Source organism: Sorex fumeus, unplaced genomic scaffold (genome assembly GCF_029834395.1).
Source record: "Sorex fumeus unplaced genomic scaffold, SorFum_2.1 ptg000072l, whole genome shotgun sequence".
NCBI lineage: Eukaryota > Metazoa > Chordata > Mammalia > Eulipotyphla > Soricidae > Sorex > Sorex fumeus.
In genome coordinates, this window is record NW_026606129.1 from 10,119,061 (window position 1) to 10,142,216 (window position 23,156).

General features: G+C 51.8%; 1 protein-coding gene across 1 annotated transcript in view; it reads left to right on the forward strand.

Annotated features, from left to right (window-relative positions):
- Positions 1-23,156, forward strand: part of PPARG (peroxisome proliferator activated receptor gamma) — a 119,664-nt gene that overhangs the window by 87,527 nt on the left and 8,981 nt on the right. The window contains exons 5-6 of the mRNA XM_056129503.1: positions 5,214-5,413; positions 15,943-16,393. Of these exons, the coding sequence (XP_055985478.1) occupies positions 5,214-5,413; positions 15,943-16,393 (651 nt within the window). The remainder of the gene's footprint in view (positions 1-5,213; positions 5,414-15,942; positions 16,394-23,156) is intronic.

The following is a 23,156-nucleotide window of genomic DNA, read 5'->3' on the forward strand; positions in this document are numbered from 1 at the left end:
GGTGTTGAACTCCGGCCTCCCGATGCAAAGTATGCGCTCAGCCCCTTGAGCACGGCAGAAATTTTTAAGAGCAAAATTTCAATAAATTTAGGCAAGACTGCCTTGCAGCGTGTGGGGAGACGAGCAGAAAGTGCCGGCGAAGTGGCTCTTTCCATTACCTGGTGCCAGAGGCAGGAAAGATGGAACCCAATGGTCCATCAGACCTGGGGACATCTGCAAGGGGAAGGGGGCACTCAGAGGAAGGCGGGTCTGAGAGAGCACACACAAGGCTCATTGGTCCTCACCCCTTCTAGACCCACCTTCTGCCCGTAGCCCACCCAGCGTGTCCAGCGTCTGGCGCTCATGTTGAGAGATCCAGGACACCCCGTTAGACATCGGGGTTCACAGGTTGAGCCTGTGCTTTTGCTCTTCTCCACTTTAGAAAGAAATCCGGACGCGTGTCTAAACGTCCGCTAAAACTGAAAACTAGCACCCCTGTTTGAAATAGTCAAACAGGGGTGCTAAGTCGCTGGGAAAGCCGTTATGAGACTGCTGGGTTCTGCAGAACTTCTAGAACCACAGGTTTTCTTTTTCCTCAAGAAAGAGAGTGGGGGGTTGGGGGTAGCTCAGAGGGGTGGGGGACATAACTTGCATGCTTGGGTTCCAGGTTTGATCCAGTATTTTTGCCCTCTCCCACCACCACCCCCCCTCAGTGCCGCTGAGCATGACCTGGTATCCCCCAGGATTATGGGGTCCAAGCACCCCAGAGCACTGCCTCAGCCCACCTCACAGGCAGTCCAAGCAGCTCCTGGAGGGGACCCATCCCCCAAGCACTGCTTGGAAGCCCCAAATAGGAAGGAAGGAAGCCAAACATCACTTACTGGTGTCGGCTGTGTGAAAAGCAAGAAGGTTCTAGGCCTTCTTAATGGGATGAGGCCCTTGCAAGATAAACAGGTGGAAGTAGAACAGTTGAGCATGGGAGTGAAATTGTGACCCCCCTCCCCGAAACAGTCTTTAAATTCAGTCCTGGCATGTTGAAAGAGGCAAAAATATTTTAAATTTTACACTCGGCCTCCATTTATGCTCGTCTTTTTCTGTTGACTTGTCTTGAAAATCTGCTTCAGCCCATCTTTGTAATTAATTGCATTTGTCTTTAAAGCACCCACCGTCAGGCTCACGGTTTTAAAGCATTTAATTGTCACTAAGCAGCCCTGGTGGGGGGCAGAGAATTAGAACAGTTGGTAAAGCACTTGCCTTGCACTTGGCCAACTCGGGTTCAATACCCGGCACCCCATAGCCTCCCCCAAGCACTGCCAGGAGTGACCCCTGAACCCAGAGCCCAGAGTAAGCCCTGAGCACCTCTGAGTGTGACCCCAAAACAAGCCAAGAAAGCTCCAGCAGCAGCCCCCCTGGCATTGCCTCCCTTTCTCCAGATCCTTTGAGCAGGATTCCTGAATGTTCCCCGGTGTTCTGTGCTGAGTGGCTCTGTCCCAACACAGTCTGCCCAGCCCGGGCCAAGGCTGCCACACACCTGCAGAGGCAGGTCCTGGTCAGAGGCATGGCCTGCTTCCCCTAGAGGCACTGAGTCTATCCTGAACCCATTCTCACATTGAGTCTTTTTTTTTTTTAAGCCAGGGTACCTGAATAGGGGATAATTACTCCAAATGTCCATATGCCCTCATTCGAGGTGCTGCTGTGTGTGGCAGAGTCTGGATCTGCAGATCAGAGTGTGTGTGTGTGTGTGTGTGTGTGTGTGTGTGTGCATGTGTGTGTGTGTGTGTGTGTGCGTGCGTGCGTGTGTGTGTGTGTGTGTGTGTGTGTGTGTGTGTGTTTGAGGGTCTCATAGACTACGGGACTGGTGCTTAGGCAGAGACAGCACAGACCATGTTCCTGGGACTGGCTGTTGCAAAACTCTGTGGAATTTCATAGCTAAGCTCAGAGCTCCAGGAAGGAAGATTTGGAGGCTCCTTTGCCCAGTGCCGCATCCTCTCAGCTGCCCGTTCCTGGAGCTGGGCTAGAAAGCAACCTGCTGCTTCAAGCACCATGATTCCATCCGTGTCCTCCTAGAAAGGCCAAACGTTGTCCCTTAGCAACTCCTGGGAATACGCAGAGCACTTTCCCTCTGCTTCTTGAGCACATGTAGGTGCACACATGTTGACTTGTAAGAGGACACACAGCCGCCATATTTCTGCACCCAGAGAATCTTTGTGTCGCCCTTCTCAGCTCCAACTTCAGCTGGAGGAAGAGAGCAATGATCCTGAGGAGGAATTCACTGGAGAGAGAGTACAGTGGGTAACGCACGTCGTGCCTTGTGCCTGGCCCACTCAGGTCTGATCCCGGCAGCCCATAGGGTCCCTCAAGCACTGCCAGGGCTTTTCAGCCCTCAGGTTCTCCCCCCAAGAATTGCTTTTTTTTTTTTTCCTTTTTGGGTCACACCCGGCGATGCTCAGGGGCTACTCCTGGCTCATGCACTCAGGAATTGCTCCTGGCGGTGCTCAGGGGACCATATGGGGTGCTGGGTATCGAACCTGTGTCGGTCATGTTGGCTGCGTACAAGGCAAACGCCCTACCCACTGTGCTATCACTCCAGCCCCAAGAATTGCTTTTTTGAAAAGGTCATTCCCTAACTAAGTTATAAGTGGAGAGATTGGGGGGGCCGAACAGGACTGGGGCTAGGGGCCCATCCTCCACAAAGCACCTGTGTGGAAGAAAGGTCAGTATGTCCTAGATTCCCTCAGCCTCCTTACCTCATCCACACAGCCTGAGACCCGTGTTGGTCACACACAGCCCAGGCCCCTGCCCTGTACTGACGTCTCCTGTTCCCATCCGAGTGAGCATTACCACGTGGCACTCACAGGCTGCAAAGGAAAATGGGCCTTATTGCCCTTAAAAACATCTGGAGAGGGGCTGGAGTGATAGCTCAGTGGGTAGGGCATTTACCTTGCATGGAGCCAACCTGGGTTTGATCCCCGGCATCCCATATGGTCTCCCGAGCACTGCCAGGAGTAATCCTGAGTGCAAAGCCAGGAGTAACCCCTGTGCATAGCCAGGTGTGACCCAAAAAGAGAAAAATAAAAATAAACATCGGAAGAGGGCCTGGGGAGGGCATTGGCCTTGCACATGGCCTTGCACGGGGCCAACCCAGGTTCGATCTCCGGCATCCCACAGGGTTCTTTGAGCCCACCAAGAGTGACTCCTGAGTGCAGAGCCAGGAGGAAGCCCTGGACAGTGCTGGATGTGCCCCCATCAAAAAAATAATTATATATATATATATATATATATAGAGAGAGAGAGAGAGAGAGAGAGATCATGTAAGGGCTAGTACTGGGCATGCATGTAGTTGAAGGTCTGATCCTTGAACCATATGGTCCCCTGAGCACTGCCAAGTGTGGCCCTGGAAAATCCCTAAGCACCCCAAGGTGACTTGGGTAATCCCCAGCACCCCAAGGCAGCAGCATCCTGGGCCCTCACACTGCACCAGGGCTCACTCAGCTGAGAACCACCCCAGGGTGGCCGGTGGTCCCCTGAGCATCCCCTGAGCATCCCCTGGGTGGCCCCCTACCATGCATATAAGCAAGTAATTGTATATCCCCTCCCACGTGCGATTTCTGTATGTCTAATACCAGCCAATGCTACCAAATGGAGTGGGCTTTTAGTTTTTAAATTTCTTTTGTATATAAAAACTCTAAAATCACCTCTGTGAATAATCACGTGGATAGCTGATTGAAAGTAGTTTGTTGGACAAATATTAATGCTATAGAAAACTCGCCCATAAGATGTGGAGAGAACTTTGGGGAGGACTCCAGCTTCTAAAAGCTCGCATTTTATTCAAACTGAAGGGTTTCTTTCACTTTAGAAAATCTGCACATCCTAAGATTTATTTTTTTTAAGTTATTTTGGCTGCTTTTGTTAAGTTACGGAAAACCAGGACTCAGAAAGGTAATAAATGCTATCTGTGGCCATTTGTTTAACTCTCTGATTACCTATTGGGTAGAGGGGAGGCCTTTCTTGGTGTGGAAACTGTGTGTTTATAGTTCATTGCCAGTGCCATGTAACCAGAGCCGAGAACAATGTCTGGCACTTGCGGGGCGTTCGCCATCACTGGGCGAGGAGACGCTGTCATGCTCGCTGATGTCAGGGGGCAGCCGGGGGCTGGTGCTTCCTGCCAGCCTCTGCTCTCTTAGACTCTGCTTTGTCCAAGGTCTACCCCAAGTCCTGCTTCTTGCCGGACACATTCTACCCCGATCCCTTTCCTAAATTTTCCAGCGGATGGACTCATTCATCTTCTGTTTCAATCCCGGAATCTTGGCTATGAATCCACCAGACACATCTTGGCTCCCTGCTTTGGGGTTCTCGTGCCCCCCCAAGAGTAAGGTTGAGGAAAACTGCTCCTTGGATTTGCCTGCCTGGTGCAACCCTGTAGGAACGCTGGGGTTCTGCTCGGTGTAGACTGTGTGGATCCAAGGTACCTTTGGGTTCCACATCCAAGCAGCAGTTGTGTGGACAGTTGATGGACATGGAGAGGGCCGCTCATGTAGAATTGAGGGCTGGCGGGTTTGGGCATTCATCAGGAAGAGAGAGGAGGCCCTGAAATCATTCCCCTTCAGCTACGAGGGAAGATGATGTACATTTGGATTTTTTTTTTTTGTTTATGGGTCTACCTGGCAGTGCTCAGGGTTTACTCCTGGCTCTGTACTCAGGAATTACTCCTGGCAGTGCTCAGGGGACCATATGAGATGCCGAGGATTGAACCCGGGTCAGTCGCGTGCAAGGCAAATGCCCTACCCACTGTACTATGGCTCCAGCCCCAATGATGGACATTTGGGGGGGAGTAGAAAAAGTTGTGTGTGGATTTTTCACACCCCAAGCCCTGCCACTGTTCAGTTCAGGGTCATATTTTAATAGAAGGGGACACTGGAGTGGGGTCTTGCGGGATGCGTAAGAGTTTGCTCTCTGCTCAGGTGTCTGTAAATAGACTTTCCTTCCTGAGCTTGCACGGAGTCCTTCTCCTTGGTGGGGGAGGGGGGGGTCACTTATTCCTTCATATTTTTGTCACGAAAGACACAGGCAGTAGTTGCACGTTTCCTGTGCGCTGGCACAGTGCCGGGGAAGGACCCCGAGCGCACATGGAGGCAGGCCGCGAGGGAGAAGCGGCTTCTAGCTGGCGGGGTGGAGAGAGCCTCCAGAGAGGCTGCGATTCAGTGATTCATCCTGTCATTTCTCTTCCCCTGTAGCCATCCGATTTGGCCGGATGCCACAGGCCGAGAAGGAGAAGCTGTTGGCGGAGATCTCCAGCGATATCGACCAGCTGAACCCAGAATCTGCTGACCTCCGTGCTCTGGCCAAACACTTGTATGACTCATATATAAAGTCCTTCCCGCTGACCAAGGCAAAGGCGAGAGCCATCTTGACGGGCAAGACCACAGACAAATCAGTTAGTTCTCTTCTGCTCTTTGCATGTGTGGGACCGGGCTGGGGGGGTAGGGGGGAGGCAGGGGTCCGGGGGCAGGGAGCACTGGCTTTCCTTGGGGGTCATGTTCACCCCCGTTCCCTGCTCAGCTGTTGGCTCTGCCCCACGGCCAGGCTGAGTCAGGAGCCTTGGGAAGGGGAAGTTGGGAGAGAGGAACAGCCGATGTCAGCTCCCAGGGGTGAAGCCCTCCACGGCCCCCTGCTGAGCTCCCACGCACACAGCCATCCCAGCTCGAAGACACGAGCTCTCACCTCCCTCCCACCCACCCCTCTGAGGACCCTTCTCTTCTTGGCTCCAGATTAGCTGGCCACGGCTTGACCCTCCAGCAGCCCCACTCTGCTCCGGAAGGATCCAAGTCACTTTGACAATGATGCCCAAAGTTATGGAGCTTTAACCAACTCTTAAGAAGTTGCACAAAAGCCATACCAGGCACACACTCTCTCTCTCTCTCTCTCTCTCTCTCTCTCTCTCTCTCTGTCTATCTCTGTCCTTGTCTCTGTCTCTCTCTCTTTCTCTCTCTCTGTCTCTCTGTCTCTCTCTGTCTCTCTCCCTCTCTCCTGGTGCTCTTTGTCATTGGGTCCCTAGAAACTCTAGCCTCCTGTTTGTTTGTTTGGGGGGAACCACACCCCGCAGTGCTCGGGTGCTACTCCCAGCTTAGTGCTCAGAGGTCACTCCAGGCGGTGCTCAGGAGACCGTGCGGCATCAGGGATCAAACTGCGATCAACCCCCCATGCGAAGCCTGTATGCCAGCGCTTGGCGCTCTCCCCGGCTCTAGCCTCTGTGACCAGCGGGAGTGTTATCTCTTGGGCGTCTCTGAGCCGCAGGGTGAAGAGCTGCCCCCAGCCTCCCCAGAGGCGCTGTTTAGAAATCCCAGCCCGGGGCTGGTGGTTCCGCAGTCAAGGGTTCCCAGAAGCTGAGCTCTGGCCTGATGGGAAGCGGAGAGAGCAGCAGGGAAGGTTCGTGAGAGCAAGACCCCACTCCCGGCTTCTGGAGCCCCTGAGAAGCCCTCGGGCAGGGCTGGCCGGGCCGAAGCGGCATCTGCAGCAGGTCCTGGCCCGGGCCGAGCCGCAGAGCCCCGTTCACATGATAGCTGCTGTGTCAAGCCCCTTCCATACAATTCCCAGGTAGCTACGTGTCATTGCATCTTCCCAATCTTTGTGCCACGAGGGAGAGGGGGGAGAGTCTCTGTTCCTCTTTCGGGCATCTAGGTAACCATCTCCAGATACTGTTTTCCTTCTGCTCAACCTTAGGAGTAGAACAGACGGAACAGAGAAAGCTCCGAGAGGTGTCACTCTCTAGAGAGCCACACGCCACAAAGGACCATGAGTTTGCCGACGGCTGTCCCTTGCAGACACCTTGCCGATGCCCTGAATAGTCTCTGTCTCTATCCAGCTGTTTCTTTGATGGTGATGCTCAGGGGTGTGGAGAGCAAGACGGCAGTGCCAGGAATCAAACCCAGAGTCCTTCCCACGGACCCCAAGTGCCAGACCCCTATCTCTACAATTTTATTATTTTTTTACCATTTGTACATTTAGAGAGAGAGTTTGCTGGGCCTGGTGGGGCACAGGCTTTGCAGGCAGGCATCCTGGGTTAGATCCCTGGTACCGCTTGGTACCCGGGAGCAGCCCCTGAGCACCACCAGGTATGGCCCCCAAACAAAAATAAATGTGATGGCACATTTATTACACTCAAGACACGTGACCAACTCATGGCTATCGCCATTCTTTTTAAAGAGGAGACTGAGGGGAGACTGGAGCGATAGCACAGTGGGTAGGGCATTTGCCTTGCATGCGGCCAACCCGGGTTCGATTCCAGCATCCCATATGATCCCCCAAGCACCAGCATTACTGGCTGTGACCCAAAACGAAACAAACAAACACTGAGCAAGGGGGCACGTTAGCAAAGTCTCAGAGGTCTGGCTCGCTTGGGGCTGTGCTTCGAATCACAGGCATGTTCTCCCGTGTCCTGCTCATGCCATCACCACCCTCCACCCCAGGACATTGGCATCAGGACCTTCCTCCCCTGTGGTCTTGTCTCTGGGCTCCCCAGACCTGGGATCCGCCGTCTAATCCTGCAGCGCCAGGCTGGCTCTCTGGGAAGAGAGAAGAGACTTCGGGGGCTCACCAAGAAGTCTCTGCAGAACTTTATTTCCTCCAGAAAATTCACTGTCACTGTCACTGTCCTCCCGTTGCTCATCAATTTGCTCGAGCGGGCCCAGTGATGTCTCCATTTTGAGACTTGTTGTTACTGTGTTTGGCGTATCGAATACATCACAGGGAGCTTGCCAGGCTTTGCCGTGCAGGCGAAATACTCTCGGTAGCTTGCTGGGCTCTCCGAGAGGGGCAGAGGAATCGAACCTGGCTCAGCCAGGCTGGCTGTGCGCAAGGCAAACGCCCTACCGCTGTGCTATCGCTGTTTGCTAAAAGGGAGGGAAATCCAGGGGTGACCAGGTGACTATTTCAGGCGGCTTGTGGGCGCCTGCTGAGAGCAGGAGCAGTGGGGGGCAGGGTGGGGGTCACCTCGGGGGCCTTGGCGAGACAGACTGGGACAGGAGCCCCCCCTAGGGTGCTGTCCACTCAGGGCTCTGGCTCAGGGCAGTTTCGCCTCCAGGAGCCATTTCCTCGCCTGCTCTTTATCTCCCAAGGGCAGCGCTTGCTGGGAATCCAACCCATTTCGCAGAATGAGAGAGAGAGGAGAGAGACTTGAGCTAACTCTCTGGAGTCTAGCATGAAAACGAACGCTTCCCTCTTGCCGCTCTGTAAATCACTCTCAAACCTCTCCCCGCCCCCACCCCCAATGACCCTTTGGCTGTAAACTTTGGAGTTAAAAATAAGATCATTGCGGACGCTTTATGGGCTGAGCAGGTATTAAGCTATTTTAAGGAAATAAATAAGTAAGTGCTTAGACGAGAGGCTTCTCGAACCAAATGTCTGCCTTCCCCCCCACCCACCCCCTCGCCGCCCTGTAGTAACTAATAACTGTGTGCTTTTGCCCATAATAGACACTCGAGTTTTATTTTGCTTAATTGAATATAAAACTGTTGCAAATGGCCTCCGAGATTCCAGACTTTGGTCAGAAGGCCTTTCCTGGCCCACTAGTTTCACTAGTTTCACCCCGACCTGGAAATCATTCATGTTCTGGGCAGAGATAGAATCATCTCTTTTTCCGGGTCTGTTTGAAAGGGAAGAGGGACTGAGCTAAATTGAAATCATCCACTCCCTGATTACACAAAACTGAAATAGAACTGTTTGGCTTTCTCTTTGTGCCTTATCTTACAAAATCAAATTAAGCATCAGTGGAAAGAAAACCTTGGGGGCGGGGGGAGGAGGGTTATCCCAAATGTGATTTCCAATGAGCCGAGAGAGATTGATTCTTTATCTGCGTGGCCGTGTTATTCATTTGATAGCATCTATCTCTGGGGTGTTCGCTTATCTCTTGGCCCGGGCTTATGAAAGTTGAGATTCGCCTCGATAGGGAAAGTTCTGCTGAGGCTTGTACTCTGCTGAAGGTGGGGGTGAAGAGCGCCTGGAGGGCTGTGACCGCAGTGCGTCGGGCCCTGTCACACAGCCTACCAGGACCAACGTCATAGGTGGAGTGAGGCCGTGGGCTGCGGGGGTGTGTGGTCTGTTGTTACCCAGAACCTACGGGATCGGAAGAGACTTTGTTTATTGAATTTTTTTATTTACTTATTTTTTCATTGAATCCCAGTTACAAGGTCATTCATGGTTGGGTGTCAGTCATACAAGGTTCCAACGGGAGCTGAAGAGACTTATACACAGTTATAATACACAGTTACACAGTTACAGAGATACACAGTTATGAGGTTGTTCGTGGTTGGGTGTCAGTCATATAAGGTTCCAACACCAGGAGCCAAAGAGACTTATCCAAGAGTCTCTGCACAGGGCCTCCCACCCCATTTCTGCCCCATGATCTCTGCTCTCAGGCCTAGCTACAGCCTCTATTCCCAGGTCTGTCAACTTCCTCCTCCTCTCTTGGGCCCCTGTTTGCCCCTGGCCACCTCCACCCAGAAGTCAAGAAACAGAGAGAGCAAATACCCGTGCCCACTTTCTGGGGGATCCGTGATACCTCCCCCATCCCCGGTCTTGGCAATGGGGAATTTCAGGCTTAGGGTTGGATGCAGGATGACAATGATGATGACCGGGCTCTGGACTCCTGGGAGACAGCTCAGTCTCCAGGGGTGCAGCAGTCTCCCACCAGAGGGGATGGCACTGACTCTCCCACTGTCTGCCTCCCAAGGCCTAGTCCTCTCTTGAGCCCTTTTTTTTTTAAATTTTTATTTTCATAAGTTGTTCACAATTGGGCTGGAGCGATAGCACAGTGGGTAGGGCATTTGCCTTGCACACGGCCAACCCTGGCTGACCCCGGTTCAATTTCTCCACCTCTCTCAGAGATCCCAGCAAGCTACCGAGAGTATCACGCCCACATGGCAAAGCCTAGCAAGTTACCCGTGACGTATTCGATATGCCAAGCACAGTAACAAGTCTCACAATGGAGATGTTACTGGTGCCCACTTGAGCAAATTGATGAACAATGGGAGGACAGCGCTACAGTGCTACACCATAATTGTTTGCATTCATTATCTCAACACCAATCCCTCCACCATTTCGAATATTCCCACCACCTACTCCAGCCTGCCCCACAGGCAGAGGCTAGATAATTAATTTTGCATTGCTTGTTTTGAAGAGCATGAGATGTGGCATGGCCACTTTTGTGACTGCGTGCTCCTGGAATTCTGAAATTTTAAATAATTCGGGTCTGGAGAAATCTCTGCAGTGAGCTGCTCAGTTCCAAGATTCATTTGTAAGTCTCAGGATCCCGGCCATTAATGCAGTTAAATGGCACCCAGAGGTAGTTTGTGGGTGTAATATCCAGGACCCCAAAGGGGAAAGGAGATGGGAAGGAGTGACCAGCCCTGATCCCTTGAGGCCTAGAATTTTCTAGGCCTTTCTTGAAGAGCGTCTCCTGCAGAGTTTGAACACCTGGGGGTTCGGGCACCTTTTTCCAGCAGCGTTTTGGAAACTAACTGGGTTTGGGGAATGAGTGATAGTAACTCTCCCCAATGGCCACAGTGCTCACACCAGGCAGCCCTGGGCCACGTGACCCCGGGATTGTTGGTGGAAGTAAATAGCAGGTGGTTTGCAGCCCATTGCCCAGGTTTGCCATGAAACACTCCCTAGAAGAGCGGATGTCTGCCTGCCAGCTCGTGACCCGGCGTCCAAGAGCTAGAGGGCCTTGGCCGTGCCCTCTGGTGCAAGAGTGATGCGGGCTTGTTTGGAGTCTCTTGGACTCTGGGTCCTGCAGCGTCACCACCCATCAGACAGGCCCCTGTGTAGTTGCTGTTTTGAGAATAACCAGAGCCGACTGACAGGGCCCCGAGAAGTGTTTCCGGAAGGGGCGTGAGAAGCAGGGTAAGCGAAGTGCACGGAAACTGGCAGGAACAGGACCGCACCTTTGGCTTTTCACATCCTGACGCTTAGACAGCCCTTCACGGGAGCCACTGGGAGGCATCTGTGCCTCTGACGCCTCCGCTCGTGGCCTCTCTCCCCTTGGTGTGCAGCAGAGCCGCGAAAGCTGGGAGGCCCCTGCCCTGAAGCTAGCAGACAGACTCGGGAGAAAAGGAGTCAGGAGCCTCAGTGAAAAGAAGCCACTGCTTGAGGTCTGAGGAGACTCTGTGTCCTCGGACAGTCAGTGGGGAAGATACACCCCACACCGTTTAGCGGATACAGGCTCTCCCAGCATCAGACACGCCAGCTGCTTCCTGACGCATGGCCTGGCCATAACTGGTCTTCTCAGAGCCGTGGTTGTGTGCTAGTACATTCACACAGGTGTAAGTCTTCCTGTTACACGTTTATTTACCTTAAATCTTCAAACCACTCAGGAAAACTGAGTTACACATGAGTCACCATCGGCATCTCCTTCACACACACACAGAGCCAGGAACTGGGTGCCCCCAAAATTCCAGCAAATGAGGATGTTCCTTGCAAAGCCTCCTTCCTTCCTAGAAGAGGCAGTTTGGAGGGTGGGGGGAGGGAGAGGAGAGAGAGAGAGAGAGAGAGAGAGAGAGAGAGAGAGAGAGAGAAGGGGAGGAGACAGATGGTAGACAGGACAGGAGGAAGTGGGAAGGGAAGGGAAGGGAAGGGAAGGGAAGGGAAGGGAAGGGAAGGGAAGGGAAGGGAAGGGAAGGGAAGGGAAGGGAAGGGAAGGGAAGGGAAGGGAAGGGAGGGGAGGGGAGGGGAGGGGAGGGGAGGGGAGGGGAGGGGAGGGGAGGGGAGGGGAGTCTCTTGGCTTCCGTTTCTTCATATTTAGAGGAGGATGGTGTCTTTTTTTTTCTTTTTTTTGAAGACACTTTTGGTTCTATAAATCCCCTGGTTCTCCGCACGAGGAGAGAGCAGAGCAGAAGAAAGCAGAAAGGGCTTGTCCAAGCCCACCAGGCTCGCCCACCCGCTGAGTGAGCACGGGCCCTCTGCTGACAGTGGAGGAGAACCAGCTGGGTCTTCAGCAGCAGGGTTGACCAGATGGTCAAAGAGGGAGAAGGAAACAAAGGAAAAAGATAGGACCAGGAATTCCATTTTCTTCCCCAAGACTTTGCTCTGATCTGTCCAAATAAGAAAGACCAGCAGATGAGCCCCAGGAGAATGGGGTTCCCAGAACAATTTCAACCAGCAAGGCTACCAAGAGATGGTGAGGCTGAAGGAGGTCACCCACAGAACTTCAGTCTCCCAAATCAGAGCAGCCACCAGACTAGTTGGTGCTGGGTTTAGGTGTTGAGCTCTGCCTCATCTGTCTGTGCACTCTATTAGTCCAAAGGAGCATTAATCCAGTGCATCCCTCTTACAACTCATTTTAGAATGATGAGATTGAGGATAACTAAGAGACAGAAATGATCCTTCTCCGATCAGAAACAGTTAGGACTCGACTTTGTTTCCGTCATGAAGGCAATTCAGCCCAGGAGGCATCCAATAGATTTGTAACGCAATTTATTTCTCTGCATAAGACAGTAACCCAAATCCATCCTAGTTTGGGCATGTGCTGCCATTTTGAAAAGTCAAAATATTATCACACTCGATTACAGTTGGCATAACCCTTCCCAGAAAATCAGTTTCTCTTTACAAAAGCTTTTAACTTTTCTGGTTAGACATTGTGTTCAAGTAAAGTTTCCTTCGTGGCACCCTTGTCTTTTTCATGTCCAGTATATGAAAAATACAAGCATGGTCAGACCCAGAGGGGGCTCCCTCTGCAGTTAAAGTCTCAGGGTCCTGCCTTACAGAGGCCTCTCCGTTGCTCTGGAAAGTACATAAGCAATTTTTCTCTTGTGACTCAGATTATTTTTCTTGCGAATATCCCAATAACTATGTATATTTTAGGGCCCACAAAACCTACAGCCATCCCTGCCAGTGTCTTAGAGGTACAAAAGCTTTTCTTCCCACTGAGGAGGAGGAATGCTTGATGGGATGATGAAAGAGAAACGCACTGGTAGCCTCTGATTGGAGGATAAGATGATCAGACCAACTGTAGAGATATTCTAGTTTCTCCTACAATGTAAGTTTATTGAACTTGAAAGGCTTTGCTTTGTCACAAAGACAGAAACAAGGGTAGGAAGAATATTTGAGTGGAAGAGTTTGGCAGGGTCAGTATTAAGTCGGACCCTTCATGGTTTGAAGGGATGTGTTCTCCGCGCACCAGGCGGGCCTCGGGTCTGAGATCCCACTGTGAAATGTGCAGAGCTGATGTTTGCAGTACAGTCCCTGGCCAGTGGACAGCAGGAAGTAGATGGATGTTGTCTGGTGATCCTTTGCCCCATGAGAGCTCCTCATGGTAACCCCATTCCTTTACAACAAAAATGTAATGAGAACAGCACCATAGGGTGGGAGTTAGAAAACTTGTCCATCCTTGTCCATCTTCAGAGTTCTCTGCCCATGGCCGCTTTTTCAGAAGGCTGAAAGAATTAATAAACAACCCCCCCCCCAAAAAAAAAAATAACCGGAATAGTTTGGCATGATGGTGGAGCTGCTGACTCCGTTCTCTGTCCTTGAGTGTTTACTGCCAGGAAATCCTGACCAACATTGATTGCCAAGGGGTCCAAGTCACATTGTTGTCACACCGAGAGAGCAGGATTTGGTGCCCTCTGTTCAGTTCTCACAGAGTTGCAAAAACAGGAACCTGGGCTTTCTATGAGGGGACAGGGGAAGTGAGGGGAAGAGTCACAGGGCAATTTATCAGGGCAGAGTTCCAGATAAATGGCTTCCGTGGAGGCGGAAGGATTCTGTGCATGCATTCTGGACCAAGGAGCCAGCAGCTGGGCAGAAGAGGGAGCTTAGGCCCAGGGGAGGAGGAAGGGGCCATGTGCACGTGGTCGGTGCTTGGGCCTACGCAGGTGGATTTCTTTGTCCAGGCCATGCCATCAGATTCTCAAGAAGGACAGCCGGTGTTTCCCCCACAGGAGCGACAGTGCTCTGAGGGAACAGGAAGCCCCGCGCTGGGCTTTCTCAATGCAAACACCTCAGGATGCCCATCTAACTCGTGAAGGAAACTCAGCAGATTCTAACCAGGGTCATTGGCTAGCTTCTCTTCCCTTTCATCCTCTTCCATTCGTACCATCAATTTTTTTTTTTTTGCTTTTGCTTTTTGGGTCACACCCAGCAATGCACAGGGGTTACTCCTGGTTCACGCACTCAGGTATTACTTCTGGCGGTGCTTGGGGGACCAGATGGGATGCTGGGAATCAAACCCAGGTTGGCCGCATGCAAGGCAATAGTTCTACCCGCTGTGCTATCACTCCAGCCCTTGTACCATTAATCTTGAAATAGGAAAATAGATATGTTTTTGAAAACCCAAGAAGAGCCCTTTGCTTCTGATTTTGAATTCGAGCAATGGTTTTCAATAGCCAGCCCCACTCATATGTGCCCATATGCATCCTCTCCCATGAATACACACCTCCATACATGCATGCATCCCACACATAGGCTCACACACATACATATACAAACACACATACACACCACTTCTGAGAAACTGGACAGTCCTCAAGAGAAGAGAGGGAAACTTCCTCTTGACTCCGGGTCCCTCAATTAAGAAAAATAAATGAAAGGCATGCGTTTAATCACAGATCCCCCAGCTGAACCCCAAGGTTCCCTCACTCCTGGAATCAGTGGTTCCAGGTATCCGTTTCTTTGAGTTGGACTCACGGATCTCCTTCTTATATTATTCAAAACATCCATCCCATGTTAGATGCTGTCCTTTGTCAGTTGCCTGGGGGATTTTATATCACGCAAACCTTTGGTTAGTTCTGTGCAAGGGAAGGAGCGAGAGAGCGTTTCATGACATACTGATGTGTTCTACAAAGCATCGGAGTAGGGGTCTGCGACCCTTAGGGAGGGTCGCGCATCTCCTATTGATACTTGACCCCCAGGGCCAGATATTTTAAAAGACAGGCTCAAAGCCCTTTTTTATTTACTTTTGGCAACACACACAACGCAGGCCTTATCCAGCTGCTCTTTCTGCAGCGGATTGCTTCCAGAGTATTAAAAAAGAAATAGACATTTTCTTGGCTCCCTATTCCTAATCTGCTTTCAGGCTGATTTTTTTTTAATAGTGCAATATATTGTACATGCACTCTGTGTTTCGTTTTAGATCTGGGTAGATCCGACCTGAAACTGCAAAACATCTTTCTGTTCAAGTGGGTCTTTTCAACCTGGGGTTGCTGAAATTGCATTTTATTGAAAGGAGGTTAAAAACATATCTCCTAGGAAGCCAAGGCAAACAAGAGGGCTTGTGTCATTTCTGAAAAGCCTCAATAGGCTCCAAACAACAGAAATTGGAACTATTAGCCTGTCAGATGCAAAGTGTTGCAGTGTAAATAGAAAGGAGAAAGAACCAAATTTGGAGAAAGATTTCGGTCACTGGGGTTGGGGAGATAGTACAGCAGGGAGGGCATTTGCCTTGCACACAGCCGACCCGAGTTTGATCCCCTGGCATCCCATAGGGCCCCCCTGAGCACCACTGGGAGTGATTCCTGAGTACAGAGTCAGGAGTAACCCCTGAGCATGGCTAGGTGTGTCCCAAACACTTTTTTTTTTTTGGCTTTTTGTGTCACACCCGGCAATGCACAGGGGTTACTCCTGGCTCTGCACTCAGGAATTACCCCCTGGCAGTGCTCAGGGGACCATATGGGATGCTGGGAATCGAACCAGGGTTGGCCGTGTGCAAGGCAAACGCCCTACCCGCTGTGCTATTGCTCCAGCCCCCCCAAACGCTTTTTGGGGAGGACATCCCCCCCAAATAAGATGTTCCGTGTCAGAGGACAATGAGGAGGCCTAATAAAACTGGGGGGGGCGGGGAGGGAGAAGCGTTTCCTCATTTTGCTGTTGACTGGGGGGTGTCGGTGAGCCGAGCACATGCCCGTCCTGAGACTGCACCATCTCCTCAGCTGCCTCCCTCCCCTCCCCGCCCCCCTCTCTGCTTCTCACCTGCAGCCGTTTGTCATCTACGACATGAACTCCCTGATGATGGGGGAGGACAAGATCAAGTTCAAGCACATCACCCCGCTGCAGGAGCAGAGCAAGGAGGTGGCCATCCGCATCTTCCAGGGCTGCCAGTTCCGCTCGGTGGAGGCCGTGCAGGAGATCACCGAGTATGCCAAGAGCATCCCCGGCTTCGTGAGCCTCGACCTCAACGACCAAGTGACTCTCCTCAAATACGGGGTTCACGAGATCATTTACACCATGCTGGCCTCCCTGATGAATAAAGACGGGGTGCTCATCTCCGAGGGCCAAGGCTTCATGACCCGGGAGTTTCTTAAGAGCCTGAGGAAACCCTTTGGGGACTTTATGGAGCCCAAGTTCGAGTTCGCTGTGAAGTTCAACGCACTGGAATTAGACGACAGCGACCTGGCGATCTTCATTGCCGTCATCATTCTCAGCGGAGGTGAGCAACAGGTTCTGATCCCTCCGGGGAAGGGCCGGGCTGGTGGGAGGGCCGGAAGAATCGTATCAGTCTGTGCTCCCTGCATGCTGTGCTCCCTGCACGTGTTGTACAGAAAAATGCCACAGTCCTGGGCCCCCTTCCATGTGGAGGGCCCCCAGAGGAATGTTCATTTCTCCTGCATGTGCAGGGTCCTTGTTGTGGTCCACAATAGTTTCCCTGGTCAGTTGAACACAGGTGCCCCCTCCTCCTCTTTCTCTCTCTCTCTCTCTCTCTCTCTCTCTCTCTCTCTCTCTCTCTCTCTCTCTCTCTCTCTTCTTTGCCTTTGCTCATTTCCCTTCCAGAAGGCCAGATCAGTCACCATCTGATTTAAATAACGATGGGTCTTGGGATGGAGCGACAGCACAGTGGATAGAGAGTTTCCCTGGCATGGGAGCAATCCAGATTTCGTTTCCAAGTCCCACAAGACTGGTCTCTGAGCACAGAACCAAGAGTAAGCCCTGAGCACCACCATATATGGCAAAAACAACATGTCTAACTTTGCTTAAGATGAGGCTGACTCGGGGCTGGAGCTATAGCACAGCGGGGAGGGCGTTTGCCTTGCACGCGGCCAGCCCAGGTTCAATTCCCAGCCATCCTATAGGGTCCCCCGAGCACCACCAAGAGTAATTCCTGACTGCAGCACCAGGAGTAAGCCCTGAGCATTGCCGAGTGTGACCCAAAAAGAAACAAACCAAAAAAAAAGATGAGGCCGACTCAACACAGGCCAGACTTCTTAACCCTTTTGACCTGCCACCCTTTTCACCCTAGAATGCATCCAAGGGGAAGGCAGCCAGGAGGCTTTCTTATACATCTGTGGATTCCTTATGCACTTGATTTTGAATTAATTTCAGTCATTGCACGTGCTGACCGAATGCTGCTCGCTGGCATTTGCTGTTGCCTAGTGCTTCTTCGTTACCCCCACATAGAGTTGAGTGGGCTCTGGAGGGGGCGGGTAGCACCCCATGGTTTTAGAAACTCGGGCACAGGGGAAGCACCATGAGTCTGAGTCCTAGGACTTGCTTTCCCAAGATCCAAAGAATGTCACTCCAGTGACTGTTCCCCCATCACAAGGGCAGCCCTGGCTGCAGGCTTCCCAGAGTTACTGGTAAAGGAGTGAGCTGGGCTTTAGAACCATCTCAAGTAAGCAGGGAAATGTGTCAGCAAGTCCTAGTCTTCCTGCTCTTATAAGTGCACAAACTAGTTATCCACCTCCCAAGGCCAGGTTTTCTATTCAAGTCTCCTTGTATTTGGCCTCTGCAGCGTGCGTGGAAAGCTTTATTGACTGACATCTCGCTACAAAATGTGTGTGTGTAAAAGACAAGTTTTCCCAAGACACCAGACAACCATCCATCCATTAGCTCTGGGGTGCGTGGTGACCCCAAGAGCAGTGCCCTTTGAAATCAAATGCCTGGAACTTAGTGGTTGTCCTGTGTAAGAGGCATCACAAATGTGAAATAAAGACCAACGGCTAGGTCCATAGTTGCTGGCCAGTGAGGCTACCATCAGCACTGGGCAATGTTCTGTGCTCTAGACATAGCGTCCATCCTGGTCTACATGCCATTGAGATTAGGACAGTCACACCAATGCTGACCCTGCAGCTCCCAGGCCAGGATCAAGTTATAACCCATCTGAAAAATAGCTCCTTCCGGGGTTTGGTTTTGTAAAACATACTAGCCAACGTGTTTTAGTATATAGGGCCAATCAACTTCTGAACCAAATTAACTCCTGAGCGGCAAAGATCTGTGATGAATTCAACAAAGAAGAGGGTTGGGGGAGGGGGGTATAGTGGGTGGGGCTTGCCCTGCACACAGCCTCCCTGTGTCTATCCTTGGCACCCCATGTGGTCCCTCAAGCCCCACCAGGAGTGATTCCTGAGGACAGAGCCGGGAGGAAGTCCTGAGCATGCCAACTGTGGCCCTAAAACAAAAACCAAAAGTCACAGTGAAACATACGGACAAAAATATAGAAATGCATTGGAAATGTGTCCTAAATTTTGCTATAGTGAACATTCTTCAGAGTGAATCTCTGTTGGAATTTTGGGTCCTTTTGTCACTCTAACTTTGCAGAGGTGGGCCTGCTGGGCAGAGAGCTATTTTTAAGTCTTTTGTTATAACACTATCAGGCCTTACCACTTTGTATCCCCTTAAGGGGTACGTTTGAAATAGACCACCCCCAAATGCTTGGTGCCAAAAGAGGAAAGGTTTAAACAAGTCACAATTATGATGGTCCTGGAGATTTCGAAGCTGCCGGTGTTGACGTATATGAGCCTGTGAATCCAAAGTATGAGTTCATATAGGAGAAAAATGCCCTCAACTCTCCAACCCTATTTTGTGAAAATCAAAGATTCGTTAGGCCTTTACATCTTTTATGAGTTGGTCAAGAACAGCTTGATTCGACTTAATGGTGCAGGTACTGACTTGGCCCAGTGCATACTTAAAATGGTACCATTTAAAAGTCCAGGCTCCAAAAGCCAGTCCCTTGATCTTGTCTTCACCAGCTGCATCTCACCAGATCCTTGAGACCCAAGCTGTCAGCCACCAGCGATTAGAATCTTTTCATTCGTGGCTGTGATGAGGTGAGAAGGAAAATCCTATTTATCACTTCAGGCTTCCTAACATACTTATGTGTTTGTATATGTATGAGCTACCATCAGCTGATTTCCGTATCATTGAAGGCAAATCCTCCTGTGGTCAAAATGTACTTCTGTAGATGAGATGCTCCTATGGGAAGCAGATAAGAGTAGCTCAGTTGGGCCCGAGCCATAGTACAGTTAGGAGGGCGTTTGCCTGGCACACGTCCCCCGGGTTCCATCACCAGCATCCTGTCTGGTCCCCTGCGTCCCACCCTAAGTGATTGCTGAGCGCAGAGCCAGGAGTAAGCCCTGAACACAGATGGGTGTAGCCCCCCAAATAAAAATGAATCACTGGGCCCCATGTGTGTTCAGCCGCTAGGAATGGGATTCATTCAGCTCATGGAAGCTGATTGGGGAGAGTCCAGAGAAAAACTGAGTCATCTGCAGCTCCCCAGACTGGGTTCTGGTAGGATCTGTAGGCAGTGAGAGCAGGAACCCAGATCGGGGCTCAGTACTATTTCCCACTGCATGGTTCCCCCCTGTTCTGGGTTTTCCAGAAAGGGAAAACATATCATGTCAAGCATGAGGTGGGATGCGGGAAACAGAAGTCTGATCTGGACCCGATGAACACAGTCCGATGTGAACCTGATGCACGAAGGGAGCACTTTGGGCCGCCACCCTGATCCCCTACTGAGCTAGTCTGGAAATCAGCAGAACTTCCACCTGGCAGGCACACACCCCACAGAAAGTAAAAAGAGGGGGGTGAGCCCCACCACGGGACAGAGGGGAGTCAGGGAGCACAGAGATTAAGGCCTTGGAAGGTCCGAAGGGAGCTTCGCGGGTTGGATTGGGTTTTTTCAGGAAAGCAGCTGCCTTGACCCAGCTAAGTATTAGCTGATGAGACTGGGGGTGCAGCAGCGAAATGGCTGTGACTGCACATCACCCCAAAACTGCCAATGCTGTTCCATCTGGTCCTTGGGAGGCCTCAGCAGTCGACTTTCCACCAGCTCTCAAACAAAGATCACGGAGGAGGAGAGCCTTCATCTCCAAGCATTCCTCTGCCTCTGAGCCGAGTCGAGGATAAACCTAGAAAGACCAACTTAGGTCTGGAGGGATAGTGCAGCAAGGAGGGTGTCTGCCTTGCATGTAGCTGACCCAAGTTCCGTCCCCCGGCATCTCATATGATCCCCCCGGCACTGCCAGGAGCAATTTCTGGGTGCAGAGCCAGAAGTTACCTCTGAGCATCACACGGTGTGCCTCTCCAAAAATAAATAAATAAATAAATAAATAAATAAAAGTAATGACCACAGAAGGTTCACTTGGTTCCTTTTCTCAGAGGGCTTCTGTAGGATAACATTGGTTTGTCCTTTCTGCCTTGCCACAGAGAGCTTAGATCTATGGGGTTACTCCCATCACAGTGCTCCCGCTCCTCTGTGTTTATTTGTAACCTCTTTCTTTGTGCTCTGCTAACTTGTAAATATTGCTTTTCTCTTCTCCTTAAGTCCTTTGCATAGTTAATTCAGAGCAATGTTCTTTTTGTCTGGACACAGGAACACAGTTAATGTTATGCTTTTGTAACTTGGGAGTTAATTAACTCTGAATAATATTCACCCCTGGGCATCTATCTGTTCTCTTGACTTAAGTCTCAGTTGCCCTTACTTCCTAGCACCCCAAAAACAGGGTCCAACAAGGGACTGGATGGACCCAGGGCAAGCAGTGAGCTACCCTGGCATCAAAATGGGCCTGGCCAAAGCACCATAATACTTAACTATAAGTTAAGAGCACGGTCATGGACAAATTCTGTCATGATCCAAAAAGTAATAACTAGATTCAGACCCTGCTAAGGTTAGGAAAGATTAATCTGGCCTGAGCACTGTATTCTGAGTCTGTGGCAAGATGTCCCCAGGAGGGCCACCCTACAAGCTCAATGTATCTCTTACTGTGTCCATACAAAATAACTAATATTAAGAAGTAGAATTAAGATGTTAAATAAGTTATTGGGCTAAGGAGAGGAAAAACACCCCTAGGTGGTATTTCCTCCCTTAAGCCTGATCAGGGGATCAGGAAGGACTTTTGATATGTTGATTTTGCTACCAGATGGGGTGTGGTGTCTACCCCCAATGTTGAGAGTTGGAGAGAGGAGAGAGACCAGGGCAGCAAGATGGAATGCAGAGAGACGAGCAAAGTGGACAGAGGGAGAAGAATGTAGGGGAAGAATGCAGGAGTAGGTGCACTCAGAGACGAGAAATGCAGCTACAAGAGGGAGCACGGAGAGATGAGTGGGAGAGACGGGAGGAGACGGGAATGAGGGACAGCGTGAGACTAGGATGGGCAGCTTAGTGAGACTGGAACAGGCGTGTGGGGAGAATGGAATAAGCGGCAACTGATCCCCAACCAGCCTGGCGGGTTCCTTTCCTCCTTTGCCCGCCCATGGCATTGGCCATCCCGGGGGCGGGGGGGAGCAGCCTGAGTCCACCGAACGCAGGCGACGAGAGAGAACCGTGGGATCTCCCTAGCCGCCCCCTGATTACACAGGCGTCATCTTCCATCCTTCCTGCAAGCCTGACCGTTCAACTCTGTTCTCGTCTCCTAGAAAACTGAGGGTCCCAGTCTTGCCGTTTCTCTAAAATCTCAGAGCTAGTGAGTTTGGGGTCTAGGATGAAGCCCGGGTGTCCAATCCCCTCCAAATCCCCTCCAAGCCCCTGGCGGTGGGTCAACTCCCATGGAGAGCAGGGGCCCCGCCGCATTCACGAAGAACAGGGCCCAGAATCCAAGTGGCTTCCCGGAGAACCGTTTCCCGTGGGCTTCGGGCTGTGCGCTGGCTGGCTGGTGGCGAGAGTCATAAAACGGCCTCCAGCTCGGGCCCACGGCAGCTGGCGCCACAGCCCCCTGCCAGCCACCCCGCCAAGCTCCCCCAGCCGGCCCAGCAGCCTGAGCCAAGAGCAGCGCTCGGCCGGGCCCACAGGCCCCGGGACACTCGCCCGCCCCGCCCCCCGCTAAGCATTTGCTGCTTGCTGCAGGGTTCCAGCTGGAACGGAGCAGGCGGGGAAGCTCTGTTCATTCAGAACGCTCTGGAAGCCCTCACTGCTCGACCCAACGTCCAGGACTCGGGAGGCCAGGCACGGAGCTTTACTATGCACTGCTCCAGGCGACGGCCATGCCCGCCCTCCACACAGAGATGCTCCAAGCTCTGGTCTGACAGCCACAGACTCTCCTGGCTGCCAGGGTCTAGCTGCAACCACCCCGCGACTCTCGTTTCCAGACAGCCCCTATGATGGTCCCAAATTGTCCCAAGTGTCTGGGAAGCAATTGCAGGGGAGGAGGAGAGGAGGGGAGAGGGGGTGTTCGTCGGCATTTCTAGTATTGCGTGGGCAGGAAGAGGGTCCAAGGGACGAAGTTGTCGCTAGAGCTGATCAGGGCCGAGTTGGGGTCCCACACCAAGCGGGGTGCTCCCTGGCCCTGATGGGTGTCACATGGGGCAGACTGTCTATTTGATAAGATCACTACTTTCCAATTTATTGGAATTAGATTGAAAACACAGCGCCTCACCCAGAATCAGTGCTAATGAGTGTCTGTCTAGTGGGTCTGCAGTAGGAAGTGGCCGGTGTGGAGGCATGAAGGCTGTGCGCTTCCCGCCGGTCACAGTTGCAGGGGCACCTTTCCTGACACAGGTACCTGTCTAACTGCACCCCCCACCCGCACCCCCGTTCCCATTGCACGGAGCCATTTGCAGGGAAAAAGCAGCTTGCTGCGAATGGGGACACAGGGACTGTCCTTCCCTGCAAGCCCTCACCGCTGCCTCGGGATATTGAAATGTGGGCATTTTCCAACTCTGAGCCTTGGTCTTCAGGGGGTCTCTGGCAGTTTCCACGGTAACCCCTGTGCATCACCGGGTGTGATCCAAAAAGCAAAAAAAAAAAAAAGAAAAGAAAGTACCAAGAGGGCCAGGGTCTCTTTGGGCACCCATGCAGGCTCAGGAAATGCTCATGCCCCAGGAGCCCGGGGTCCATCCTGTTCCTGAGGAGAGTCAGAGCTTGCAGGAAGCCCCTCCCTCAGGCTGCAGACCTCCGAGATAGTCCAGCGGGCAGGGCGCTTGCCTTGCACGAGGCCAACCCAGGTTCAATCCCTGGCCCCGCAGGAGTGCTCCCTGAG